This window comes from Mangifera indica, chromosome 2 (genome assembly GCF_011075055.1).
Source record: "Mangifera indica cultivar Alphonso chromosome 2, CATAS_Mindica_2.1, whole genome shotgun sequence".
Classification (NCBI taxonomy): Eukaryota; Viridiplantae; Streptophyta; class Magnoliopsida; order Sapindales; family Anacardiaceae; genus Mangifera; species Mangifera indica.
Genome location: NC_058138.1, coordinates 7,390,071 through 7,410,072, shown reverse-complemented (window position 1 = coordinate 7,410,072; position 20,002 = coordinate 7,390,071). Strand labels below are relative to the sequence as shown.

General features: G+C 31.4%; 1 protein-coding gene and 1 long non-coding RNA gene across 14 annotated transcripts; both read right to left on the bottom strand.

Annotated features, from left to right (window-relative positions):
* Nucleotides 1–1,756: 1,756 nt before the first annotated feature.
* LOC123209323 (probable NADH dehydrogenase [ubiquinone] 1 alpha subcomplex subunit 12) lies at nt 1,757–7,963 on the bottom strand. Of its 2 annotated transcripts, none has more exons than XM_044627305.1 (5): nt 7,739–7,963; nt 7,516–7,542; nt 5,718–5,809; nt 2,205–2,314; nt 1,757–2,130 (listed from the first exon to the last, which is right to left on the bottom strand). In XM_044627305.1, the coding sequence occupies exons 1-5, from the start codon at nt 7,825–7,827 to the stop codon at nt 1,972–1,974; spliced, it is 477 nt and encodes a 158-aa protein (XP_044483240.1). In that variant the 5' UTR covers nt 7,828–7,963; the 3' UTR covers nt 1,757–1,971. The 2 variants fall into 2 exon arrangements, with proteins under 2 accessions (XP_044483240.1, XP_044483241.1); XM_044627306.1 differs by having other exon boundaries at nt 1,949–2,130; nt 2,205–2,417; nt 7,739–7,948.
* Nucleotides 7,964–10,831: 2,868 nt separating this feature from the next.
* LOC123198127 lies at nt 10,832–14,728 on the bottom strand. 12 transcript variants are annotated; one of them, XR_006497977.1, is made up of 7 exons: nt 14,500–14,728; nt 14,178–14,296; nt 11,710–12,897; nt 11,519–11,599; nt 11,337–11,429; nt 11,158–11,231; nt 10,832–11,065 (listed from the first exon to the last, which is right to left on the bottom strand). It is a non-coding gene; the product is annotated as an uncharacterized LOC123198127 (long non-coding RNA). The 12 variants fall into 12 exon arrangements; XR_006497972.1 differs by having other exon boundaries at nt 11,369–11,429; XR_006497969.1 differs by having other exon boundaries at nt 11,158–11,429.
* Between the last annotated feature and the right edge of the window lie 5,274 nt (nt 14,729–20,002).

Here is a 20,002-nt window from a genome sequence, read left to right as displayed (position 1 = left end):
GGAGACACGAGACAAATTCATCTCTGTCTCTTCTTCGTCAATTCGTCTCTATCAACATCATTAGTCGTTTTGCTCCTCTTATCAGGCTAAATGTGAAGATGGTGGTAGTCATTGTTGCCATTGCCATCACTAGACTTTACAACAAACCTTAGATATTTGGGGGGCAAAAAATTATTTTTCAAAATTGAGATTGAGTTTAAATATAAATTTTTAATATTCAAGAGAAAAAAAAAGATAAAATTATATATTTTTAAATATTATTAATAAAATAATGATTTTATCTTTAATTTTAATAAAAAAATTTAAAGGTGATTGATCCAAATATAAGATTTTAAGTTTTTTAAATATTACATATATATTTATTTATTTTCATATTGAAACTTAAATGGGGAAAATAGTCCAACTAGGAGCAAGGGCAAACCGGTTCAGGCTTGCCCAAAGCCTATTTTGACCAACCGTTTGTTTTGGTTAAATCCAGATAGTAACGTAAACATAAAAAACAATTTTTTATAGCAAACTAGTCTCAGCCTTCACGCCGTTACTTTTCTTTAATTTAATTATCTTTAGTATTTATAAAAGAAATATAAAAAAGTTTTGTTAGATTCCAACTCAACACGTTAACTTTAATAATTAATTGTACAAAAAATATTTTAAATATTATTTTAATATTATATATAATTAAATGTCCGACCAGCATAGAATTAAATCGAATTTTCATCCAATTGATATTTAATTCAAATTTAAAAACAAATATTACATAATTAAATTATATATATTAAATATATTTATCAGGTAATATTTTAATAATAAATATTTTCAATTTAATAATATTTGTTTTAAATATGAAAATAAATATTCAAATAATTTTTAATGACATTTCAATATAATAAATTCTTATTTGTCTAATGATTATAGCTTTAGTATTGAACCCAGTGCTAATCATTTGTTGATAAGATATTATTTTATTTGAATATACTAATAATTATTAGATATAATTATTTTAAAATATTTTTTATAGTATTTGATATATTAATATAAAATATTTTTATTAAAAAACTTAAATAATAATATAATTGTAACAAAATTAATATAATCACTTAAATTGAAGATAATAATTTTTGATAATTCTAAACCAAAAACCCGCACGAATAGAAATGATGGGTACAACTTAACTTACTTGATTAATCTTTTGAGAAGAATTTTATAATTTTATTATATTAAATATTAAATTATTAGCTATTTATTTGTGCGTTTATTTTCTTTTTGTTCCCAAGAAAATTGTAGAAGTTTGTACATTTCATTCAGATTTCATGTATTAAGTTAATTCTTTTTATTCACATTCTAAACTTTGCTACTTTAGGCTTGTATTTATTGTAACTAAATTAGTTTTGAATTAATTTTAAAATATTCTTTAGATATATATAATTAATTTTTTTTTATAAAATTCTTTATTTTTAATCAAAAGGAGCTCAAGCACAATCCTCAAAACCTAATTTAAAAAATAATATTTCATAAACTAACAAATTAACATAATTATGTGATGAGATAATTTTAAATTAAATATAAAATAAATTATTAAATAATCCGATTATATTATAATATGTCATTTTTTACTATCTGTTACGTATAGTAATACTCAATACTTGCCTATTAAAGATAACTGCATATTTCTATATGAAATAATATATAAAATTTGTTTTACCATAATGTGTCCCTTTTGCTTAACATCTAAGAAAAAGAAAATAGGAGAGAAAAATGTGGAAGTTGATGACTTCTCCTCATTGAAGATAAGGAAGACATGACAATGTCATTTCATAATATTTGAAAGTGGCCTAGCTATGAAGTTGGTAGGGGCCACAACTTTTTTGTGGTAAACATGTGCAAAATCTACTGCTTCAAACAAGTACAAAATGTATTATTCATGGAAATGACGTGTAATAATAGAGAATTTGCACCAGCACAGAAAGTAAATTACTGGGTCTTGGTAGGTTGCCAGGATTGGTACCTGGACCAGTCCCTCTGCCCAGGGTTGAGGGCATGTCCTTTGGAATGGTAGATGTAATCCTCACCCTGTCCAGTTAAGTTTTCCCGGTGCTCAACACCATATTTAGTTGGTTTCAGAATCAGAAGCTGCAAGGAATGCATTTTCAATATAAATTTAAGCTTTATGGTATAATTAAATAAATAGTTGAACCAGGACTTGCCTCATCTCCTGTGCGATCAGTTATGTGGTGGAGCCAACCGTGCCATTCTGGTGGCACCTGAGATGCATTGTAGCGATTCTTCTCTGCATATTCGACCCACCTGTGTCTTCCTGGAGAAGAGCAAGAGCAAGTTCAGAATGCAAAAGATGCATATGCAGGCGATGACAACCTTGTCATGCTCAGATTGGCTCCTAAAGGGTGTGATAACCGCCCCTACATTTTTCACACATGATATAGAAATTTGAAATTTCAAATCCACTTGTATTTTGATCAAACCTCAGGGAAGGACAATGAATTATCTAATATGAAAAGCAAAAAATGGCACAAAAAAGAATCACTGCTTAGGTTGGTTCATATATGCTAAACCAGTCCAAGCTGGGGTTCAGCCAATTTTATATTTGAGAAAATGATAAACCTTTATTATTGATTAATCAAGAAGGATAATAATATTTAAAATTCTAAAAACAAATGCCCATTTTTTAAATTCATTAAGTTGATAACCAACAACAAGAGCTTTCAACAAATTTTCTGAAGAGAAAAGAAAATGAAGTTAAAATACAATGAAGTCTCCTCAGGAAATAGTACTGCTCTTTTGTTCAAACAACCCCAAGAATAAGAAGAATATCAATAAAGAGACAGCTGTCCACATTTGATTTAACAAAATACAGGGCATGATACCAATAATTAACATGTGTAAAAGACTGTAAAATTAAAAAAACCAAGATCATCTCAATAACATATACTACAACTATGTCTACATAACACATAGAAATCCATTTCATTGGAGAAAAGTTCTTTAAAAAATATAACCCTTCACCTTCACACGGTGCATTATTTAGCAACTCAATTAAATCAACACAACTACTTTGAAAGGTCAATAGGATATAGCAATCTTATTAATTATTGTATCATATGCAAATAAAAGGTTATATATTCATTGATACTATGTAATAGCACAGACGCAACCAATTAAGTGTTGTCCAATTTAGACTTCACATATGCATTTTTTACCTTCATAGAATTGCTTTTAAATTTTATACAAATGTCATATCATCTAAAATGCATCTACTTAGTTGAAAGGACCCAAAACTTATAAACTAGCCACTGCTAAAGCTCTAATTCACCAGAGATGCCAAATGTGTCTAACTCCCTACCTTAAGAACAATGCTTTCATACGGTTTTGTTACACCATAACATTAGGTCGTGAGCCCACTCTAGTGGCAAACCAACTTTAGTATTCATTGGCTAACAATGTGGGATGTGACAGAGTTCATGTGATGGAGTATAAAATATAAAAAGTATACAAATCAAGAAGATATGGAACAAGAGAAAGAAGATAAAAGAATATAATTAAGGAGAAAAGAGAGAGCCCCAAAAGAACTGAAAAGGGAAAATAATCTGAAGAAAAAAGAGATAAATAGATTATTTGTAGGTAATACTCATGTTTATTTATATATTGATAGAGGCCTAATTACCAAAGTGTATTTTCGTAGGCCCAAGAAGAGCAAAGAGGAAACTGGCCCAAAGAAGGAAGGAAGAAAGAAGCTCTCAGCTGAGGATTCAAGGATTAACAGGATGGAGGGCAATCTGGGGATTAAAGAAGCTGATCTGAAACAGAATGATCCGGGCCATTCAGTGGGAACACATGGCAGCTTTTGAGTGGGCAGAGGGGGAGGATTCTGTTAGGGAAATTCATCATTTATATGGCAGCAGGAAAAGGAGAGAGGTCGGCTTTTGTTTTCTGAAAGAATGTACTGATGTTTGTTAGTGAAGTAGGAGAGGTCTGGCTCTCGAATTCCAGAACTGTTAGTGTCCACTTCCTTTGATAGTGTCCACTTCCTTTTAGTTTGTTTTGCTCCAAATTAAGTGTAAAGCACCTGGTGTAAACACTTGCCAGGGTTAATGAATGAATGGGATGGACTGCTCTTTCTATTTTATTTGATTCGAGTTCATAGTATACAGACTGAATGTTGGATATTGAGGTTATGAATGCTGCAGATTCCAATTCTTTCCACCTATTTTGCTAGGAGGGATTGTAACTTGAGCAGGGGAGATTGCAGCCTGAACAGGTACGCAACATATATCAAGCAGAGTTTACACTTATAACATAAGTCATTACTTATAGGCTTATGAAATAGAAATCTTACCCTAATCAAATACAAGATGGAGTCCAAAACTACTCAAAACTAAATAAAACCCTATGGCAACTTTGACAAATCAATCCCTAACATAAATAAGACAAATTACAAGAATAAAAATCTATCCTATTCTTCCTACATCAGCATATCCATGAATCACAAAACAGTCATTCTTGAAAATGGCTCTACAATGACCATAAAGAGAGGAGACCTTCTGTTATAATGTAGCAAGAATAACTTGTTTCAGGAGAATGAACCATCTTACTATTGGGAAAAAGGCTTCGTCTTATGTGTTTTAGGTTGCAAACGTAGTGTTGCCACATGTCCTCCTATCATTGATTAAGGTTTATTTTAATTATTAAAACTTCCTCATAGAAAGCATAAAAATAAAAATAAAAATAAAAAAGAGAAAAAACTAAGACGATATTTGGTTCATGATCTAGATACAATTTTAGAAACTAGAAAATATTTTGGACAGAAGCTCACATACAAAATAGACAGTTCTTGATTGTTTTCATATTTGGAACTACAATACATATTTTATTTGAACACTATTTTATGAAAATTCCAACTAAAACACATTTTATATTTAAGGTGTTTTGAATCCCTTGTCTGTATTTAGAAAATTAATATGTCAATTGAAAATAAAAAACCTCTCATGATTTCTTTTTCTCCTTAATATTATTCAATGTGACAACAAATGATAAGATGCTTAAAATGCAAGTCTTTTTTTTAACAATAATGTTATGTACACAAACAATGATGTGTCATCATATGATGGGTGTTGTTTTATTTTTAATTTTTAACTGTTCAATTAAATGATGAGACGTCCTTGTTTACGCACATAGCACTACTCTTTTTTAATAGTCTATCAATTTCATGTAGTAAAATAAACATATCTGCATGATTTAAAAATCTGTAGCAATGCACAAATAAAGAAAGATACAAATGGTGTAAACATTCATTCAGATGAACAAATTTTCTTAGATTTTTAATTACCATTGGTAGTTCAATTATGGCATAATTCATCAAAGGGAGAGGAAAAAGAAACACTAACCACATTGAACGTCTCTGTACTTCTCATAATACTTAATATCAAATTTATCAACGCCAACAAGCGTTGCCCCTTTACTTGATTGTGACAATAAATGATAAGATGCTTAAAATGCAAGTTTTGTTTAATAACCCATCGATTTCATGCAGAAAAATAAGCATATCTGCATGATTTAAAAATCAATAGCAATGCACAAATAAAGAAAGATACCAATGGTGTAAACATTCATTCAGATGAACAAATTTTCTTATATTTGTAATTACCATTGCTAGTTCAATTATGGCATAATTCATCAAAGGGAAAGGAAAAAGAAACACTAACCATATTGAGTGTCTCCATACTTCTCATAATACTTATTACCAAATTTATCAATGCCAACAAGCGTTGCCCCTATGTTGTGGATTTTGGTCTGCCTGAATCAGTCAAACATAAAAGCTGATGAAAGATGCAAACAGTAACATTGAAATAAAATATCATAGATACAAATATATCAAGAAATGAATCACACAGACAAAAATTAATAAAATTTGTAGACCACATATAAGAAACTAAGATAAGACGCAAGAATATATCACCACATGATGCACAACAGAATGTTCACTTTGCTTTAAATTTGTCACATCAGAGACTGCCTATCACATCCATCCCAAAGGCCTTTTTAACAAAAATTGGCAAGGTTAACATGGATATTTCACAAAAGGTAAACAAGAGCACACACAGATCAATCTTAGACACATTAGGCAATGGGAGAAGAACTGTGCACATATGCACATCATAAAAATAGAAAGGACAAAACACTTTAAAGATAAACCCAAGGCTTTCTATCACCATTGACTGTATATATCAATATTAAAAAGATAAAAACGCAAATGAATCAGAAGCAATAATGTGCAGTTTGGATTGGATATGCAAATCATGAAAAGTTGCATGCAATGATCTTAATTATGATGGTTTCTCCTCAATTTTCAGTCTAACATATTGGTAAAGAAAGAGCAAGTTTCCTTATCGTAGTGCTGAACTTCAAGCAAGACTACAAGTAGAAACTAAGAGAGCTTATCAATGCTGAAAATATAGAGCATCCAAAAAGACAACACTGGTGTCCTTCCACAGCTTCCTTTGATTTTAAATACAGTCATAAATTATCGCATTAAAATTTTAAATAAATTATTAAATATCATTGTTTACATGCTCAGTCCTATAACATGCATATTACTCCCCTATAACTGTGACATCACTTAATTATAAAGCATCTTAAAGTTCCAAATTACAAAGTGATTTCTGCAGCTCCAAAAAATGCAGTAAGTGATGCACACTGCTCTAAAAATAGCAACCCAGAAAACAAACAAGGTGGAATTGTTGACTAGCTTCATAAATTTTAAGTAATCACACTACATATGGGCTTGGAAACCCATCAAACCGAGGAGCAATGAACTTATAATACATTATGCAGCACCAACAAGGCCATCTATTCATAAAATCAGAAGCATGGATACACCCTGCAATAAACTCAAAGAACAAAGCCAAAGCCCTACCGTCAATTTAAAGGTTGTTAACATAAACAAAAAGTTATACAGTTAGAATTATTAATGTATCATCAAAATAAAATAATAAAAACTCCTGTTACCGAATATTTTTATTTCAATATACATACTAACATACATACACCTAGTCATCAAAGATAATGAATATTACGCCATATCCTTATAACAAAAGGAAATGTCATATCTTCATAACAAGAAATTCACAATCAGATACAACAAATTAGATGCAGTAGTTACAATAATAGATGATAGTTCAGCCTCCTCCATATTTCCAACAAAAGAAATTACGATTTCTTTAATCATTTTTCTCTTAAATTTGCAAAACCACCTGTCAGGCCATTGTTAACCGATGCTTGTTGAAGCCCAATCTAAGAATGTCTAAATTTTCCGTCATGGCAATAGGAAAATTGAAATCCCAATCACATTTCTTTTGCAGAGACTTAAATGTCTACTAATCCTAAGGAATTTACCAATATTTCCACAAAATACGACAGCATACAAGATGAAAATCTTCGAGACCTAAGTTTCATTTCAATCAACAGAAAAACAAGTGAGTATTGGCAAAGAATTTGACTTACAAGATATTTCCATCCAAAAGCACATTCCTGAAACACACAAATAGCATCAAATCCCGCAATTAATTACACTTTGAGCGATAAATACTGTGTCAAACACAAATACGAGCCGAATCAGAAACATTTCACATAAAAAGTCGAAATTGATGTCGTTTTATGTGATTTTCTTTCAGAGTTTTCAGGGTTTGTGTTTATTTATTGTAAAACGATAGAAAGAGAGACTTACAGGAAGCCTACTTCCTTGAGATCACGCAGAAAGTTGCCGAGGCCTCTCTCTTTAAGTGACTTCAAAGCGCTCTTCACTCCACTCTCCATCTCCCCTATCTGCCTGTTTCTCGATCTAGTTATTTTCGATTAAATCAGGGATTGTTTTTATTTTTTCCTCTGGTTTTAGGCTCCAAAGAGTAGAGGCCTCAGGGAAGGCCCGAGGACCAGCACGGCCCGACCCTCGAAAAAGACAAAGCATAGTAGCCGTTAAAGTGGCCGTTTAAAACGGCTAGTTTGCTCAAAAGTAGCCGTTACGCAGGGTAACGGCTACACACTTTTATTTTTAATTTTTTTTTTCTATAAATACCATCTCATTTTATTCAATTCTTTCATTTTCATGTCTCATTTTCTTCAATTTTCTCTTGAGTCTCAGTTCTCAAACCTCAATTCTTCCATCACATTTACTTGAAAATGGATTCAAATTCAAATAAATTTAATGCTTTTGGTTATTTCGATAATAAGGGATGGATTGATAAATCACCAAAGGAAGAACCACAATCACCATCACATTTGCCACCGCCAGGCCCAGAAAAGAAAAGAAAGCAAAAGTCTCTAGTTTGGGAGCATTTCACTCAAGCGGAAGAAATAATTGGTGGCAAAATTGTTCGACGTGCAACATGCATATATTGTGGTTCGACTTTATCATGTGTGAGTACAAGTGGCACTGGGCATCTTCGTAGACATATACACGATCATTGCAAAAAAGTGCCGCATCACTTGAAAGGTCAACAACAAATTTCTTTTACAAGGTCAACATCGGTATGTGATTCATCTGTTACTCCATCTAATATTTTAATGAGCGAAAATTCTAATTTCATATATAATCAACAAAATATGAGAGATTACATGGCTAAATATGTTGTCGCAACTGATCAATCTTTTTCATTTGGTGATAATACTATTTTAGAATGGTTTATACAAAACAGTATACAACCTGCTTTTGAAAGAATTCCTAAAGACACTTTAATATCTGATATTATCCAAAATTATGAACAGATGAAATCTAATATTAAAAATCAACTTAGTGAATTTAATGGAGTTATTTCGTTTACTTCTGATATATGGATGTCTTGTAATAAAGATTTAGGATATGTTTGTGTAACTAGTCATTACATTAATTCAGATTGGCAATTAGAAAAAAAAATTATTGCATTTCGTCTTTTAGAATATCCTCATAATAGTGTAACAATTTATCGAGAATTAGTTAAAATTTTTGCTGATTATGAAGTAAATGACAAAATTTTATCTATCACATTTGATAATGCATCATTAAATGATAGAGTTATTGATTTAATGTTACAATATCTAAATCCACCTTATGGAGGTAAATTATTTCAAATTAGATGCGTGTGTGATATAATAAATTTAATTGCACAAGAGGGATTAGAATTAGCTCAAAATGAAATATCTCTAATTAGCTATGCAATTGCTTTTATTTCATCATCTTCTTCACGTTTACAACAATACTATAAACTGTGCAAACAAATGGGGTTAAAAAAGAGAAAATTAAAAGTCGATATCAAAACCCGTTGGAACACCACATATTTAATGTTAAAATCTTGTGAAGGTTATGAAAATGCTATTACTCAATTTTTTAATACAAAACAAGAGGTTTCTCAATTGACTGAGTATCATTGGCATGTTGGATTTTCTTTAATGAATGTTTTAGAACCTCTAGTTAACTCTATTGATCAATGTTCGAGTATTTATTCTCCTACAACTTGTTTAGTTTTATATTGTATAATGGATATTAGTTTTATTTTTAAAGAATATAGACATCATGAAATTGTTGGACATATTGCAAAAATAATGGAACAAAAATTTCGAAAATATTGTGAAAAAATACCTATATTGTTTGCTTTAGCTGTTGTATTGGATCCTAGGGCAAAATTATCGGGAGTAAAAAATTTGTTAGAAGTTATTTCAGAAAATCTAGAAATCTCCTTAGCATTAACAATAGAAGAAGTTAAAGAATTATTACTTGAAATGTATTCAATTTACGAAGGCAAATATAGAAACACAACAAATACATCACAACCATGTTCAAGTTTAAGTTCCATTAAAGGTAAACAACGTCTTTGGTCTATCATCACTAAAGGTAAACAATCAGTAGGTTCAAGTTTTTCATTTGGTGAATTTACAAATTATTTAAACATTGACCATGGGTATGAAATTATGAATGAGAATGTTCAATTTGATATTCTTGCATGGTGGAAAGAACATCAAAAAATTTATCCTATACTTTCCACCATAGCACGTGATTTATTAACGCCTCCAGTTTCTGCTGTAGCATCCGAATTAGTTTTTAATGTAGGTGGACGTGTATTAGACGAAAGAAGATCAAACCTAAATCCTAGTGTTGTCGAAATTATTATGTGCATGAAAGATTGGGTGCTATCAGAGTTCAAGATGCAAAATCGTGTTGATGATGATATAATAGAAGATTTCAAGAATTTAGATCTGGATGAAAATGAAAATGTATGATACTTGTGCAAATATAATAACTGAAGTTTTAATAAATTTTCAAATGCACTCTTCAAGTTCCTGACAAAACATTTATATAATTTTTTTGGGTTGATATATCGAGCCTTGAGCCTTGTCATTTTGGACCTTGCAAACGCGGCCTAACCCACCATCCATTCTACCCACCTCCCGTATGCTTCCCGTGAGCTAAGCTTTTCTAACTTCTGCTTCTACCCAACATAACACTTCAGACTTTTAACTGTTTTTTTTTTTTTTTAAATTTAATTTAATTTATTCATGAAAACAAAACTCATTTTTAAAATTAACATTAAACCTGAAAAAATATCTTAAATGAAAATAAAATGTTTTATTGCTTCATATTATCCAAAATATTATCCAATAATTCAAAATAATATATATATATTTTAAGATTGATTCAAAAAATCTCATATAATATCAAAATACGCGGTAAAAAATATTAAAAAATCATATAAAAAAGATTTATAAATATTAAAAAATAAAAAACCTAATCTGAATGTTCTGTTTTTATATAATAGTTGTAAAATATCGGAAAAAATTAACTATTCTCTGTGGGCAAATGAAATAGACACTCATTTTCATATACTGATCTAAAAATATATTGTAATGTCAAAGAATAAAGAAACAAGTATGACACCTCACGTGTATTGTTAAGAGCACATCGTTCTTGTAATTTTACTGGGCAAAAGACAAACAAGAGGGAAATCTCCATGGTCAAAAAGTTGCCCAATGGACCAGATGAATTTGTCTGTCATGCTGGCTTCCCATCAACAAAATCAAAAGTCTAGCGTATAGCTAGTATCAGAAAATCATGCAAAGAGGAATATTATTGTACTAATTCATGCACAAATAGGTAACATGAGCAGTAGAACAAACCTGATACGAAAAAAGAAGCCATTTGCAGAACTAAATCATCTTGGCAGAGGTGAGTCCAAATGGGGCAAATATATCTGAAACATAAAATAAAATCAAAAGCTTAAAAAATTGAATTTGTTTAAAATGTAGTGCACATCTTCATGGAAAAAGCCTTCACATTTCCAAATAAGCCTTTAAACCTTCAAGAACACAGGAACTGGGAAAAATAAACCTGATATTCCATCAACTTTTCAGCATATTCTTTTTCTTCTTCACTTGACTCCTTGAAAAATCTGATTACAACAAAAATATATTCATCACCGGGTGCAACACAATTATGGTGACAAATTAAAGAAAAAAAAATCTGAGCTGAAATAATTACCTGGCCAGGCCCTTGAGAGCAATATTATCTCTTGCAAACACGTACATGGCATGGTACACATAAGAGACATAATATTCAACACTGCAAAATGAGCCAAGAAACACAAATAAATAACCAAGTGGTGAGGAAGAAATGAAGAGAGAACAAGATAGCCTTTACAAAAATGACTTAAAAAAAGAACAGCAGCCCACTTGATCTACTCATTTATAGCAGCTTCACTCCTTGGAAAACTTCTGTCTAGCAAGTGAAACTTGAGGAGCAACAGGAATATGAAGAACCTCCTTCTTGACTTCTTCAAATGGCTGAAACACTACACTTGTAAGTGGGATGTCCTCAAATTCAGATTACAAGAAGATGATGTGAAGTTCCATGAACCAATAAAGGAAGAACTCAACATGAGAGTCCCCTGTTGCTTTGCAGCCAGAGAAGAAGGAGCTGAAACAGGTTTTGGAAACATGGTAATGGAATTTGTAACCTGAACCAGATCAGAATTCACGAGAATGGAAATTAGTTAGAAGCCCATGGAGGCATTAGGAAAATTGAAAAATTTGAAAAAGATAGGGATTCAATCAGTTTGAGAAGATCAACCTCCAAACTGACACAAGGCTTTGAATTGTATTTTATTGCTTGTGAAAATAGCCAAAGGCATTACATATATATAGAATTTCTAATCCTTAGTCAACTTGAAATTCGAATAAAGGAAATAATAAAAGAAAATATAATACTCCTGCTATAATTAGGATAAATCAACTCGGGATTCAAATCCCTAAAGTTAAGAAATTCTAACATTAGGATTCAAATCCCTAAAATTAAGGAATCCTAACAACATTGTGTGTATCTAATTACAAGAGTTCCAGAGAGGCGACAGTCTATCTAGAACCGTTGGATTTGACTAGAGAAGAGTAGAGATGTATGGCTGACATTGAATTAGGTCTTAAGTTGTGTGGTGAGCATGTTTGGTCATTGAATCAGGTATATGGGGACATTGAATTTTCCATACAAACACTTTGAAACACAGACTAAAGTGTGATTAAGAAACATATTACCATGTTTGGTCTGAAGAAAAAACACAGAAACAAAACCAAAACACAAAACAGAGTTAGAAAACATATAGAACAGAACAAAATAAAATAACAATTGAGTTTAACACTCAATTAAGTACAATGTGGACTTTTTGAATCATAAATTAACCAATGTGGACCCTTACTATTTAAGCTCAAGTGTTAAACTGAACACGTGCTAAAGAAGAAATGGTCACAACAGATTTCTTTAACTATTACACTGAAAACTGTGGGCTTTGTTCAAGTGTAATAAAGAGATTGTTGTTGAAGGATGCCATATCATCTCTATCTTGTCTTCTCAATCCCATTTCTCATTACCTATGTAACATAGAAACGGAAATGCAAAAACGAAAACGTTAAAACACATTTTCTAAAAAAATATAAGAAACAGAAACGTGGAAAAACTTATAAATATAAAAAATAGGGTTTTTTTTAAATATAAATACCAAATTGTTATAACAAAAATACAAAAATCTGTATTTTGCTTTTCTTCCAAACCTTGAAGAGTTACAGCAGCTAATAGCAACGACAATAACAATAATAGTATAAAAATAAATAATAAAAAAAAGAATTAAAAGGAAGATTATGATAAAATGGAATCATAAAACACACTACAAATTTTTCTTGTGTAAGCACATGCAAATATTAAAGAATAAAGCAACAATACACACCCATCTACATAACAAGGAGAGGAAATGAGTAACATGCAGAAGAGCATAACAGTATGAGATTTAGGGACAATTAGGGTTAGAAAACACAAAAGATGTGTGAAATTAATTTTTATTTGATTTCACAATTTTTTTTTTTAAAAGAGACACTTTTTGAAAATTTTCAAAAATTCTCAAATGCCCCCAAAATATTTCATACCAATTTTGAGGCATTTTGGAAACAAAAATGTTTTGGAAATGCAAAAACACACCCCAAAGCGCATTTCCATGCTTCCCAGCTCATTACATGTAGTTTTATTCTTTTAACTTTTTCCTAAAATTTTCCAAGTAGTACTGAATCTACCTGTTGATATTTCATGAGTGCTACTTCTGCTAGAATAATTACTTGAATTTATTATTTATAATTCTTCAAAAAAGAAAAACAATTATTTATGGCATCTAAAAAGGAGACTGGGAGGCACGGGTGCAGCACCACATGAGGAAGTCTAAAGATCTTGTGAACTCATGCAATGGAATGCTAAACAAGATGTTGATTATGATAAAAGTATTTATTTACAGAGAGTAACCAGTGTTCCCAAAATGTTGTACTTATGATGTGTTGTAGGTATTAGGATTTTTTCTGTAAATTGTTATCTCTCATTAAATTTGACAAAAGGATTGTTGATCTCAAACAAAGAAAATATAAGTACATCATTTGGGGAACACCCATCACATAACAATCAATTACACGATGACATATCATCTGAGTTCCGTATTGGGTACTCAAAGTGAGTGTTCATTGCATTGCTATGTGCTAAGTGCATTTGTTCCTAGCTTTGGCCTATGTTGTTTCATAATAACACCAAAAAATTCAAAATTTTTCAGTAAAACAACTGAGAATATTGTTACAGGAATTCTGCAACTTATAATTTAGAAAGGCCTTGATCATACCACATTAGTCTGCTATGCTATGCACCTATCCGTTCATGGTTGAACCAAAAAACTCAGACATTTGCTCCAAAGAACACAGCAAGTACAAAAACCAAGAGAGCAACAGAGCAAATAAAAGCCTGCAACATAATTGAAGAACAATACGATCAAACTATATTAATTGAAACAAACTGCCGGATCCCAAATTTATGAGTAAGAATGTTCAATGACAAGAGAGTGCAAATTCTGATTCAATGAAAAGGAATTTAAGCACAGTCCTGCGATTCAAAGGAAAGTGTAAAAGGCCTCAAACTACAGCCAGAAATGAAAAGAATCTGCTTACAGCAATTGAAGATACCGCAAGCGCAGATGGCTCACTTAGATCTTTGAGATAATACTTCCCAAAATGAAGAACAACTGCTCGCCGAAACTGCCAGTGACCGGGTTCGCCGAGATACGAGATGGCTTGGTTAGAAGACTCGACGGGAAGTCAGTGGAAAGGAAAAATAAAAATTGTAAACCTAAAAAATCAACAATGAAGCATGTCTGTAAGAAGGGCAAACGGCTTCTTCCCACCCAAAGTACTAATTTTAAAAATTTTAAATATATATTCATAGATAATTAAAATTAATAAAACTAATTAAGTTCTACCAACAAAATTATTATTTATTTAATAATGTATTAAAAATAATAAAATATTACTTATTTATCCTTTAAATTTAAAAAATTAACAACTTTTCTCAGAATTAAACTATAAAAAATTACATTTTTTCTTATAGGATTTCAATCTTATCTTTCCTTCTTTGGTGATAAGACTCTAATTGAGACCTCAACGATGAAGAAATGTCAACGCATGACGTGAAGCCAACAAAGTGAAAAAGCTGACGTGTGTCTTTGTTTCTATAGGCAGATGAAAACGATTCGTCTTCATTCGCCTATAGAGACAAAGAGTCTCTTCATCAGACACTTTTCATCCAACAAAAATGTATGACGCCGCCTAGAGACAATGGTCGAGAGATTGAGAGAGAGAACATAGATGACGGGGAAGTTGTTGTTCACCAGAGAGGGGGAGATCAAAATCTTAAAAGAGAATCTATCACTTTTCAAATTTTGGGTGAAATAAAGGAAAATTATTAGAGTTTTAAAGTTAGAGAGGAAAATATGATAAATTTTTAATTTTTTTAAATATTTTTATTAATTGATAATTTTATCTCTGATAATAACTATAAAAATTAATTGATATATAAATATTTGAGATTTTAAAATTAATAAATGAGAGTTTAGAAAAACAATCAACTTGGAAATATATCATTTGGCCTTATAAAAATAATTATTTAAAAAATGTCACTAAATAATGCATTTCTTCTCCCTAAAGCCTTTTCTTCTTTATTGCAAATCCCATAAAGATTTACTGTATATTTTGAAGGTATGTTCCCCATTCTTCCTTATGGGCAATCCTTCATTCTACTATTATAGTAACGTTTTTTTTTTCGCTTTTTTAAGTTAGAGTTCTAGGTTTATATATATCCAATTTGTTTTGGTTACTTAGAGTGGTAAAATATTTTTTTTTTTAATTTTTATTTTACATTAATAATGTTTTTTTTTCAGGTTTATATTTCAGTTAAGGCCAAACGACTATTTCCCACCCAAGGTTTGATGTTTTCTCAAGTTTCTACCCTTTAACTATGAAAACATCAAACACCCACCCATGACCGGTTAGATTTAACAAAATTCTAACGGTAGTAAAGGTAAAATCGTCATTTTCACTATAATATTAAAAATAAACTAAAATAGAATCTAATTTTACCCCCTTAAACTTTAAAAACTAAAATTTTTCTCCAACCTAAGTTTTAAAAAATTATAGTTTCACCCTAGGGTTTCGTTTTAAAATCTCCGACGACATCTCCGGCTCCATTGCCGACGACCTCTCCCTGCCGAAGCATCCTCTCCTTCCGACAATCTCTTTCCTCCCATTTGGACGCTCGATCGGAGTTGGAGAAGCCGTGAAAGACGAAGAACTTCGTTAGGAAAGACGAATCTCAGTCGTCATCATCTGGGAAGACGATCGTCTTCATTTGGGAAGACGATTGTCTTCCCAGACGACGAAGACGAGATCGATCAATCTCGTCTTCGTCTTCTAGGAAGACGATTTCTCTTCCCAGATGACTTCTCTCTGTGTCGAATGCGTAGTGCAAGAGTTGAGGGGGGCCGTCGATGGAAGAGAAACCATCGGGAGGGGAAGACGGCTAGTGATGGTATCGGAGAAAGTGAAAGGGTTTAGAAATAAACCCTAGGGAGGGAAATGTGATCTTTTCAAACTTAGCTTAGGGAAAAAAATATTAGTTTTTAAACTTTTAGGGGGGAAAAATGAGATTAAATTTACCACCGTTAAGGTTTTGTTAAACCTAACCGGTCATGGATGAGTGTTTGATGTTTCCATAGTTAAAGAGTGGAAACTTGGAAAAACATCAAACCTTGGGTGGGAAATAGTCGTTTGGCCTTCAGTTAAAGTAATTTATATGTCAACTCAAGTGTAGGCCTAAAATATTACGCTTATAGCTTATAAATTACAACAACTTATGTTTTTCAAGATTTATTGAACATATTTTTTATTATTATTTGGATATACGTTTGAATTTCTTTATATTTTTAGAACAGTTAACAAATATTTTGGATATTTTGTTTACAAAATATAGCATTTGGCAAAAGAAGAAAATTTGAAATTTTGGAAGGACAATCCCCTTAAATGGTTAAGAAGTTTCCGCTTCTCATGACTTTAGAGCCTAGATGACTTGTAACACTTGAAGTTACGTTCTAAGGCCATTTTGGTAGTTAAATTTTATATATTAAGTTCATGGAATGATTGAAGTTTGAAATTAAGTGTAAGAAAAAGGGGGAGGAACATTCATTTGACTTGGGAAAACGTTTATTCCAAAAGCTTTAGTATTGTTATGATAAATAAACAATAGTCTATAAAGTTGAGTTTAATTGTATCAATGGAACACCCATTCCATGGTGAAGGATAATAGAAAATTGTGGCTACGAAAGAAAGGGATGATGATCTTAGTAGGGATAATCATCTTGCACACTCATTCAAATAAAAGGAACTTTCGTTCCGATGTTTGTTTTTGGAATTCTATATAAAAAGTCCAATTTCTAAGCACGTGGTTATTAATTTTTATATATTTTTAGTCGACAAAGATTTTAACATGTTTTTATGGTTCGTTGCTCCATATCAGAGGTCTCAGGCATAAAGATAAAGACAATTTGTTCCTAAACTACATATGAGAGGTAAGTAGATCTCCCTTTATTTAAGATTAATTATTTGATATGTAATTAATGTTTATCTGATTGGATTGATTGTAAATTTGGAATTCAACATGATCATAAACATGATGCATATGGTGTGATGAAATTAGATGATGAGATTATGATAAGTGCAATTTTATGAATGTAGTATAAAGAAATTGTGAAAAAATGAAGTTGATTTTAAGCATGATTGTTGAAGAATTGGTATAAAAAGAAATATGAACCATTTAGGGTCAAAGAGGGGAAAATAACATATCACGAAATTTATTTCAACTATTGAGAAATCTTTTTGTAGAAAAAATTTCCAATTTCTAGGATAAACACATATTTGAGCAAGCTTGAAAGAATATTGATTTCTTTAAGGTTTCAAGAAAGAGCAAAGATAGACTAAAGAAGACATTGCACTAAATAAACTAAAAATTTAAAAAACCATTCCAATAATGTAGACAAGCTTGTACAATAAGAATATTTTTCAACTGAATGAAAAGATCTCAGAGGAGTATTGATTGACATTAGAAATTACAAAAAAAACATTGACCACTAGTTGGGAAGAGCTAAAAGAAACTCAACAAATTGGTCAAAATTAGGTTTAATTTTTATGATCCTGTTTATGCTCATGTGATCAGGTTTAATTCTAGTCAAATATCACTTCCGTTTTGTGTAATTTGCCTAAAATTGCATTGAAAAAGTGTGTTTCCAACAAAATCGCACAATTCAAAGGCAATAGTAGTGGGAAACTGTTAGATCTCAAATGCAAGATGAGACTTGAATCCCATATCAAAAAATATAAGTGTCTAGTGTGAGGGTTATATAACTTTAGACTCTCTAATTTTAATAGCTAGCTTATAAGATATGGTTTTTCTATGACTCATATCATTTGACATCAAAGTTATCATCACATTTTTTAGTTGTAATTGTACCATTAGCACATAACTAGCTGATGTGTGCTTCGATGAAGTGTGGTTTTATGTTATAATCTCAAGTGCAAGACATGAGAACTTAGATCCCACATATGGTTTGGGGCTTTATCAATGTTCATATCAGAAACCCTAAGAATATGGGCTCTGACAGAGTATTGTCTTATGTTAGAATCCCAAATCCAAGGCATGGGGACTTGGATTGACTTGGATCCTACATATGACTTTGGAGATTTGAGGCTCTACCAAGGTTCATATTAGAAACCCTAAGAACATTGACTTCAATAGAGTGTGGTCCTATGTTAGAATCCCAAGTCTAATGCATAGAGACTTGGATTCCACATAGAGTTTAGGGTTTTACCAAGGCTCATATTAGAAACCTTAACATCCCAAGTCATGGGCTTTGACGAAGTGTGATCTTATGTTAGCATCTTAAGTCCAAGACATGGGGACTTGGATTCCATATATGGTTTGGGGCTCTACCAAGGTTCATATAATAAGAAAACCTAGGAACATGGGCTTCGATGGAGTGTGATCTTATGTTAGAATCCCAAGTTTAAGGAATAAGGACTTAGATTGACTTAGATCCCATATATGACTTTGAAGGTTTGAGGCTCTACCAAGGTTCATATCAAAAACTCCAGGGACATAGACTCAAATGGAGTGTGATCCTATGTCCAATGCATGGGGACTTGGGTTCCACATATAGTTTGAGGCTCTACTAAGGTTCATATCAGAAACCTTATGAACCTTTAAACTCAACAAAATTGATGATTATTTCAGAGGGGTTTGGGGCAGATGTTGACATGAGGCTAGCAAGGTATAAGTGTAGTATTATATTAGGATCTCAAGTACTATATATGAGACTTGGATCTCATATACGACTTTAGAATCTCTAATTTTAATAGTTAGCTTTTAATGTGTTATTCTCTTAAAGTTCATACTAAAATTATAAAAACCTTCAAATTCAATGAAATTGGTGACAATTTCAAAGATGTTTGAGTTTTCAATCCAGTGAAACTTAATAAATATTTCATATTCCACCATGGGACAATAAAATTCCGAGTGAAGAAGTCATAAAAGGCAAAAACATACTAGGTGGGCAAGAAGAAACAAAGAGAGCCATGGATTCGAGAACAATAGCCATTGTGGAAGTGAATGTGAAAAGTTGGGTGGTGTTGTAAGGTTTGAAGTAAGTGTCTAATGTTGTTAAAATGAAAGTTATATAAAAAAGTCTTGTAAGAGCAAAGAAATAAATATAAAAGTTTTTGGTAGTGTGGAGAGAAGAGGATTTAAAAAAAAAAATGTAATAAAATTTTAAAATTAGATAGATAAAATTAATTTAAAGTTAAACAAATTTGGATAAAAGATGAAAATGTGAAAAACAAAAATAATGGGTATGTATTTTCTTTTGTAAATTAACTGTATTCAAATATTTAAACTTTTAATTTGATAGGGATGGATCATGGGCTGAGGCCCAAAACATGTCCGGCCCATTTAAGTTTTAATCAGAACTAACCAGACCTACCCAACACGTCGATGAGTACACGTGGCAACTGCACATTGGTAATGATGACGCCAAGCATAAATACACAACAAATATATATTTTCCCACAAATT